This window comes from Poecilia formosa, unplaced genomic scaffold (genome assembly GCF_000485575.1).
Source record: "Poecilia formosa unplaced genomic scaffold, Poecilia_formosa-5.1.2 Scaffold185, whole genome shotgun sequence".
NCBI classification, from domain to species: Eukaryota; Metazoa; Chordata; class Actinopteri; order Cyprinodontiformes; family Poeciliidae; genus Poecilia; species Poecilia formosa.
In genome coordinates this window covers 458,345-467,809 of record NW_006800124.1, presented here as the reverse complement: position 1 = coordinate 467,809, position 9,465 = coordinate 458,345, and the positions used below count along the sequence as shown (strand labels likewise).

Below are 9,465 nucleotides of genomic sequence, written 5' to 3'. Positions count from 1 at the left end.
TTTTGCCAAGATCAATCAAAAACACCTTGCTACATTAGCAAACATATTTGGAGGAATATCCCAAAAATTTTGAATAGTTCAGCTCATTATTCATACTGCAACCAGTTTATTTGGTTCAAATAATTTTAACAGAACTACAGAAAATGGTTTCTAATTAAGGCTTCTTCTCTTGTATGTTATTTTTGACCTTGGAAATAATGCGATCGCCACAATTTAACAAAAAGATGATTCATGAGAATTTATTACAGAACATATGTACATGGTACAGCAACAAACGCTTTGTGTTAGGGGTTACAAGAACATGAAGAGGAGTAATCCTTTTGACATTTGGGTTATGAGCTTTGGGAAGCCGATGGCCGGACAGGACAATGATTGTTCTAATGCTACAGGAGGGCTGTGGGGGCTGGAAGCACAGATCACCAGGGAAACTAAAACCAAAGAGTGGATCCGTCCAAAACCTCTCAAATAACGAGTCCGATTACTGGTTTCTCTAATTCAAAACAGAACAAAGTCTTCAGATCACATGATCCAAAAATCCATCCAAACTGAAACGGGAGGGGGTCGAATGGTGGATTAAGAACCAACAATCTCTAGAACGATCCAAACTTTGAGTAGAAGCCCTGACACATACATGACATCAATAGCAGCAAGATATTTTCCTTTTTTGTCTTCCTTAAAACGCTGTGGTAAGCAGTAGTACCACATGTTGCCCTACAAAGTGCTCCTTTCCAAACAGACATGGTCAGTTTCCAGAACATCAGGCAGTAAGGTGCGCACGGCTAAAGGAAAGTACATTCACTCCGGAGGGAGCGACGCGTCGCTGGCGGGATCCGCTGTCGTCCGGGCAACCTGGCAAAGAGCTTGACGTCTTGGCAAACTTAAGGAATGACTGAGAGTGAAAGGTAAACCAACTACCTTTAAGGAAATAAGAGTTTCTCCCCCCTCCGCCAAAAAGGAGAAAAAAAATAAAAATAAAAAATAAAAAAGGTCCACCAGAAACGCGGCTGAACTACACCAGAGTTTATTGAGAGAACTTCCAGTTTGGTGTAGCAACAGTCTACAGCTCGGGTCGGGCAGAAGATCCCAAAAATAACGGACAGGGGGGGTTCTTCTCCAAAAACCTGACCGCTTCTACTCCTTAAGAAAGGTCCATGAGCCTTTGGGGTTTCAGGTCAGTAGATGGTGAGGCTGACCGACCGGTTCATCTTCTTCCCAATGAGTCTGGAAGTTCTGGGGTTGGACTGGAGTGTGGAGCGGGTCAGGATCCGGTCGGTGGACAGCACCTTCTCTTCGGCCGCAGCTCTGGCCTGCTGGGCTTTCTTCAGTTCTCTGAGGAAGACGCAGAGGAGAAGAGTTACAAGTCTGAACTCGAGAGCAACAGGAAGTTTGTTTGATTCTTCATCAGATTATACCAACGGTTTAACAGTTCGTTTTCATGAGACGTCAATAAATAAATAAATAAATCACTGAAAGAATGCAACATATAGTCAAAAGTCAAAAGTAAAATTGGTTCACAGCTGAGTTTTTTTAAACAAAAAAAAAATTTTAATTATGTATCTCATCTTCTTAATCTGATTGAGATGATTTCACATTTTTAAATTATCAGGTTGTTAAACTGTTATTTATAAAAGACAGTAGCATAGAGGTTTAATATTTTTGCACAATATGTGCTTGAAAACTCTTCCATTCAGCTTTCATTTTGGTTTACAACTATCAAATATTGGGCTGAAACGATTAATTGAATTGAAATAATCGTCAACTAATTTAGTAAGTAGTGATTAATCGTTAACTGGAGCATCTGGCTCATAAAAAGGCCAACTGATGAAGGAACAACATCCTCAGAGTAGTAAATAAACTAAAACTGAACAAAAAACAAACAAACATGGTTAATTTAAGATGGGAAAAAAAAAACAAAAAAAAAAACTTAAGTCTATAAATATATTCTACCAGAACTCCAAGTATCATAGCTTTAGCCTATCCTCCTTTAAATTCTGGAAAAAAAATAAATAAATAAAAATTAAATTACCATTAAGCTCCTTTTGCTGCCCATATTAATTTGGTTAATTAAAAAAAATAACATTTTCACATGTAGATATTGGACGTGGTTTTTTGCTACAAACAATCATGCGTCCACTAAAGGAATGCTACGTTGTTGCACTGCAGGAAAATTTTCTTTCAAAAATAGAATGGAATTATTTCTTTATTTGATATTAAATGTATTTTCAATATTGTGGGAAAAAATGGCCTTGAAAAATGTGCAGAATGTGGAAAATTTATTATACAATTAATCAAAATAACCGATAACTAAACTAATAGATGCTGCCGTAATTAATAAATTTACGTTTTCCATCGTCTTCTTTACAACATTATCAATATGTGACAAACGAACATCTGTTAGATAAAAAACATGATCCAACTTTAAATTGAAAACTTGGTTTTAAATGGGAAACCGTGGCGTTTCCACTGAGTGTTTCCAGACGGTGACGAACTGAACTCGTTCTTCCTGGAAACAGCTGCTGCTCCTTGCGCTGCACTTACTTTTGCAGCAGAGCGTTCTTAAACTTCTCAGCGTTGAGCTCGACTCGGAGCTGGTCGGCGCTCATCCTGGCAGCCGTCAGCAGCACCGGGTGCTTGATGAGGTCAGAGACCGATGGTCGTTTGGTTGGGTCTGGATGGATCATCAGCTGGAAAAGAAAATTACACCACTGTATTTACTAAGAAAAATTATAATAATGTGCAGCAGCTACATCCAAAATGTCTGCATGATATGCTGTTTTTAATTGTTCGGAAAAAGCAAAAAAGCAAGAGTATCGTCATGGAAACATGGCCAAACTTTCAGCCAGAAAACCCAGAGCAGAAGCTCCAGAAGAGAAGCAGCGTGTTCAGGACCTGAGACGTGAATATGGCTGAGAGAGAGGCAAACTCAGCAAGTAACAGGAAGGCTCAGTGCTATAACAGAGTATTAAGGACAATGTTGATTTAAAAAAAAAAAAAAAAAAAAAAAAAAAGTATATTTCTGCCAAAAAACTCAGCAATTTTAAGATAATCTCAGAAGTTTTCTAGAAAAAAAACAAAAAAAACAAACATTGACATATTTGAATCTGAAAACTCAAAAATTTGCTTGGGAAAAAAACCTCAAATTTTGAGATTTATCTGAAAACTCTGGAAAATTTTAGATTTTTGAAACTCAGAAATTTCCATGTCATTTCTAGAAAATATCAACTTTATCTACAGTTGCCTTAATACGCCGCAGTAGAATGCGTATTAACATGTTTATAATAATATGCTGGATTAGGATATTTTCGCAGCCTTTTAGATTTCTCTGAATTTTGGTAAGAAATTACATTTTGTCTGATGAAGACATTGAAACTGCTGCTTGTAAAAATTAGTCAAAAAGCTATTAATTTATCCTCATTTGGAAAAAAATGACAACAACGTGCACATGTTAGGAAGGCTAAATAAAAAAAAAATGATGTAGAAGTGGATCTAAGGATATTTGAGGATAATAAACACAGACTGATGCTGCTGGTTACCTTGAGTAAACTAAGGAACTCTATAGAAAGCACTTGTGGGATGGAGGGTAATTTTCCCCGTCTGATTTCATGCCACTTTTCCCCGTTGGTGGGTAAAGGCTCGGCTCCCGAGGTGCTGACTACCGTCAGAGCCAGAGCAAAGACATCCGCCTTTGTTAAGTTACTGTAGTCCTACAGAGAAACACAGAGCAGGTTTGAACATGGACTGCCTGGAAAATTAGACCTTTTTTTATTTATGTTTCCAAGTCAGAATAAATACCTCTTGCAGAACTTCGTTGGCCAGATATCTGCTGTCCCCCTCTTCCACCTGTGGATTGTTCACCCGGGTCACATGACCAAGGTCACCTGAAAGGACAGCAAAATAAATAAATAAAAGAAAAGCTGAATATTCAGGGTTCATCCACTTTTCCTTACAGTAAATTTCAGGCACTTTCATGGTATGTTTTCAAACTTTTCTCATTTTACTTTTGAGAAAAAAATACAAATAGTTAAAAAAAAAACTTAAATTCATATAATTATGAATTTGAATTATATCAATATCATATAATTCACTATTATATGATATTCAGTACTGTTAATAATCAAATAGTCACCTTCTTCTGGCCTAGGGTATTTTTTGCCAAAAGCAATTTAAGTATTGTGATAATCTGCATAGCGGGAGCAAAGCAAGATAAAATATAACAAAATGTTATGTTTTGAAAATCTTCTCACACACACCATACACACCTGAGTAATAAAATACAAATTCAACAAAAACTCTCAATTTCAATAACCAACATAAAGATGAATAATATTCATCACACTAAACAGATCAGTTTGTGTAAAGGTAAACAACCTTCCTGTTCAAATTAAACTATCAAACTCAAAATAAATAAATCACTTCACTTTCTGTAAGGAGTCTTTGCTCCTAAAAGTTTATTACAGCTTTATTGCAAAACTGTACAGACAGAATATAAAGAACCTGAAAACATTTTATTGAAATCCAAGCATTTTTAAGAATTTCAGGAAATCCCTGAATATTACAAAGAAGATTTAGTTGACTGGGTCAAACGTTGAGCAGCTTACCGATTTTGTAGACGATGCTGGTGGTGAGTCCATCGTCCTCGTCGGACTCGTCACAGGTCGCTACAGATTTACGGGAAATGAAGATGTTGCCTGGAACAAAGAGGGAAACATCAATTATCAGCAACGGGATCATGTCCACAAGTTACAGTGGATTTTTTTAAATCCACTGTAACTGGATTACAGTTACAAGTTTTTTGTTTATTTTAAACAAAAAGCTGTGTTAAGATATTAAGACTAGGGATGCACCGATCCACTTTTTTCACTTCCAGTACCGATATCTGAAAAAGTTTCTTCTTCCATTTTTTTTTAAACAGACATATTGTGTAAAATTAGGTCTATCAAAAATAAATTTTGCAGGGCTATAAATTATCCCACAAGTTATTGTGATAAAACAATTGTATTGTTATTTTGAAGCCATTATAATGGTCATGGCATAATGATACATAATGAAACTTTAAATAACACTGCAACTGGAAGACATTTTAAATATCCAAAATAAATTAACAAAACAACATGAATTATGAAATCTTTAAACAAAACCGTACTTCAAAACAAAGATATAGCTGAGACCAAAACACCAAACAGAAGACTTATCATCCAGTTTTTGGTAGAAAGAGAGAAAAGAGAAAAATGATATATTATGCAAATTTAAGTTATTGAGTTTGTTTCAATTTATCATGCGATTAATTGATTTATTGTGACAGGCCTGTTTTAAACAGAGAAATTGTTAAATGCATCAGACCTTCTTTCAAATGGTTCAAAAAGTGCAATTAATTATTCTAAATACAATGTAAAATAAAGCAAGCATAGAATTAGACTCAATAGATCTGCCCTTATGGATCAGGCGCATTGTCACTGATAACACAGCGTTTGGACTCACTGGGCTTGATGTCCATGTGCACCAGAGACATGGAGTGGATGTACTTGAGACCCCGGGAGACCTGCAGCAGCAGGTCCTTCAGCTCCAGCTCCGACAGGTAGCTGAGCCGCCTGTAGTTGTCGGCGATGACGTCGGACAGGGTGCCGCCGTTGCAGTACTCGTTCTGGATCAGCATGTGGTCATCCTCGGCCCAGGCTGAGTAGTAGCGCACCACGTGGGGGTGCTGGCCCAGCACGGCGTGGGCGTAAACCTCCCGCAGTGCATTCTGTCTGTGAGGGAAGAATAGTTTTTTTTTGTTTGTTTTTTTAAATGAGAAAACGCATCGTTCAGCACACTTGCATCTTCCACTTCTACTCAACTTACTCATCTACCGATCCTGCCAGGGGCTTCTTGGACCTCTTGATAGCGTAGATGCAGCCGTCCAACCTTTTCACGCACTTGAACACGGCACCAAACTCCCCGGAGCCGATTTTCTCCAGCTCCAGGAACTCTGAGGCGTAGCGGGACATCATGTTGCTCTCCATCATAGTGATCCTCTGCAGAGAGAACGGCATGTGTAAGTAGGGTGGAACGCATCAAACACACGGACACAGATCTACTTCGCATTCACACGAAAAGCAAACAGTTCCAGGTTATTTGCATATGAACTGGCACATTTGCCTGCAGCCGTTTGTGCTTCAGATAAATGCTTATTGTGCAATACAAACACCACGTACAGTACAGTTTGTTACATCGTTCTACCCGCTGGGCTCCTGCATGATTAGCATGTTTAAAATTCCATGTTTCCCACAGTTAAAACAAATGAGAACAAATTAAATTAATGAGATTGAAAGGTGGTTGGATTCAAGGGCGAGAAGGACGAATGACCAGAAAAACTGAAGGAAGTAGTAACATGATAACGAAAACCTGGGTTCCTGCAGGCTTCATCAACTCAGATTTAAGACTTTTTAAGACCAAAATGAAGTAAATTTAAAACTTGTATTGTGGCAGAAACATACAAAAGAAAAATCACAAATCATGTAGGTTAGCAAAAGAAGTTTGCCAATGGCTAATACAAACATCGCCCGGCCAACTGAAGATAAATTTGCACTCACTAACGACTGACACAAATAAACTAGCCATTTGCCAGCTAATATATCCTTGCTGGGTGTATTAGCAGTTAGCCAACCGCCTCTAGTCACACAACGCAATAAAGATGTCTGCACATGACTCAAAGTTTTGGTAACAGTAAGGTCCTGGGAGAAAAAGGAAATTACATAAAACGTATGAGATTAAATGTAAGACCTGTGGTGAACGTGTTTGAGGTCAACCTTTTTCCTTCAAGTCTTTTTAATGCTTTGATTTTAAATACAAGGTCTTATTTAAAGAGTCAGTGCAACTCTTTAAAGATGGACAGACACCATGGCTTTTATAAGGGCTAAAATTAATTTATTATTATTCAGGCTTGGAAAACATTCTGATCAAATGCCATACATCTACAGATTGCACATTAATGGTGTAATAGCACTGAAATACATTTAAAAGCATTTTATACTGCATTAGGAAAACGCCTTTGAATGTCAGGTTCAATTTGAACTTATTCCCTGGTTCAAATAAATTATTAATGCATCCTAAAAAAAATAATAATAAAAAAAGATCTATAACCAAATTAATAGATAAAAATCTCACCTTTGATGGTGGCAGAATTTCATCTTCTCCTTCGACGTCACTGGCCTCCATGTCTTCCCCACAAGAGCTGCAACAATAAAGATGTTTGTTAGCGTCCTGTCCAGCAGGGGGCAGCACTGAGAACTACACAAGCACATGGAGCTCAACCTTAACCATGAGGTCCTTGTTATCGGGCAACTCCCCCTCGACCTAATCAACAACTTTAACATTACAGGTGTAAACTATATTAAAGAATAACAGGAAAGGTCACTGAATCATAATTCCTCTCTGCAATAATAGGCCTTTGTGTTTATGTTAAACAGAAGTAAGTCTGCAGAACTATTCCTACAGATGGAAATCAATTTATTTTATTTATTTATTTTTACTTTTTCATGTAAAAAACTCCAAAAACTTAAGTAACTTACTCATTCCAATGCGCTCGCTTTCTGTTGTTTCTGTGCTGTGTGGCGGACTGGATTAGCAGGGAGTCGGGAGTGAAGGGGTTAAAGTTGACCAGGGGCATCTGCTGTTTCCTGCCGCTGTCTGTGAAGGACTTTCGTGGAGACTCGACATTCTTGAAGAGAGCAACTCTTCTGCTGGAGGATCCAGGGACGGAGCTCCTGGCTCTGGACAGCAAACTCTTTAAAAAAAATTAAATGTAAATTTTTTTAAAAAATGACTGAATGAATGAAATCCAGATTTGTGGGAAAAATATTAAATAAAAAGTCAAATAAACGTGTCAAAAATATTTAAAGTTTGCGTTCTCTTTAACACCAGAACGAGTCTGGGCATAAAAAAAAAACATCCAATCGTGGCGCTGGCTGAACACAATAAATTATGCAACAGGTAGAGATGTAGAGTAAGTGGGTCAGTGGGTCAGTAACGGATCCTGCAGATAAATCCAAATGATTAAAAAATAATGTGCATCCACTGACCAGGTTCGGATTGTGAAAATAATAACATAATAAAATAATTAATGTGTTTTTTTTTTCTTAAAGAGCAGAAAGGAGATATTGTTCATGTAAAATATATATATAGATATATATAGAACGTTTTTTTTATTTTTTTTTACTAAAATTAAAAGAAAAAAGAAAAAAGTCGGTTAATTCTAACCTTTGGTGTATGTGGTGTGTCGAAGAGCCGAAGTTTTCTAAAGGTTTTATGTGGAGGTGTGTCGGGGCAGTCCGGTATCGGAGAGCTGGAGCCCTCCCCGTCGTCCTGGATGTAGCTCCGCTCCGGCGACCCTCCGTACATCCGCGACACTTTCTTCGGCGACGGCGAACAGTTGGCGAAAATAACGCTACTGGGGGACTGCAGCAGGGACGGTGAATCAAAGTCTTCCTCGTCCCACAGCTCCACGTCGTCGTCTCCGCCGGAGTGGTTCAGGGGGCTGCTGCCGCCCTCTTGTAGCTTGTCCGCGGCGCCCCGTCGCCCCGGTGTCGGGGAGTCCATCTCCGTGAAGCCGGACTCTCCCCCGGTGCTGTTATTGACATCCTCGATAGGATCGTCTTCTCCGTCGCTGGACGTGAACTGCAGTTTCTGGCGAATCGGTCGGGATTTGGGGGAAGGCGTTCCGAGTCGATGGCGACTGCAGCTCGACATTTCGAGGATTTAAACCCCGGCTTCGTCGAAGAAGGGGGAGGGAGAAAAAAAACAAAAAACACGCGGTTGGTGCTTCCACCGAAGTGGTAGCTTCCTCAAAAACAAGTTAGATTTAATTACCTTTTAAATGGTATTAAGCTCATGAAAACTACTTTTAGCAGTCCAACTTTACAAAAAATACCGTACTTTTAAAGTCCGACACGCCAGTAAAAACTGGGAAAATGGCCTCGTACTTGCTTGAGTCGAATGCAGTAGCAACGTCCTCGGTAGTAATGAATGATAAAAAGAAAAGAAAAATAGAAACAATCCTTCTCCTTCAATAATCTGTCACGCTCTCCTTGATGACAGAAACGCGTCTTTCCGGAGTAGAAACCTTTGCAATGTTTACAAAAGTTTGAGGGAGTCGAAAACTGAGCTCTTCCCATGAAGCGCGTGGCAAAGAACTTCCCGCGACCGTTGATCACGTGTCGCCGAATAGCCAATCACCGCTCGACGTTGAATTTTGAAAGATGGGCGTTCCAGTGTAGTTTTTGGAGGGGTTACGTCGTCCCTGTGGTAGTCCCCTGCGGCGAAAGAATGTGGCGCGAAGGCTTGTGTGCCTTTAGCAGACATAAGTCATGAGTCACAATGACAATGCCTGCATTATTACTACCCAAAACAAAGAACAGACGGATGAGGAAAAAAAGGTATTTGTATGTATGTATGTGGCAATGTGAGGGCGAAAAAAAAGTGTTCTAT

At 38.9% G+C, this 9,465-nt stretch overlaps 1 protein-coding gene across 3 annotated transcripts; it reads right to left on the bottom strand.

Moving 5' to 3' along the window:
• Nucleotides 1-216: 216 nt before the first annotated feature.
• On the bottom strand, nt 217-9,245 carry wee1 (WEE1 G2 checkpoint kinase). 3 transcript variants are annotated; one of them, XM_016678536.1, is made up of 11 exons: nt 8,848-9,245; nt 8,239-8,747; nt 7,551-7,765; nt 7,147-7,213; nt 5,842-6,014; nt 5,479-5,747; nt 4,599-4,688; nt 3,793-3,878; nt 3,534-3,704; nt 2,539-2,684; nt 217-1,329 (listed from the first exon to the last, which is right to left on the bottom strand). In XM_016678536.1, exons 2-11 carry the CDS (start codon nt 8,725-8,727, stop codon nt 1,173-1,175), a joined length of 1,863 nt encoding a protein of 620 aa, XP_016534022.1. In that variant the 5' UTR covers nt 8,728-8,747; nt 8,848-9,245; the 3' UTR covers nt 217-1,172. The 3 variants fall into 3 exon arrangements, with proteins under 3 accessions (XP_016534022.1, XP_016534023.1, XP_016534024.1); XM_016678537.1 differs by having other exon boundaries at nt 8,914-9,245; XM_016678538.1 differs by having other exon boundaries at nt 8,961-9,245.
• Between the last annotated feature and the right edge of the window lie 220 nt (nt 9,246-9,465).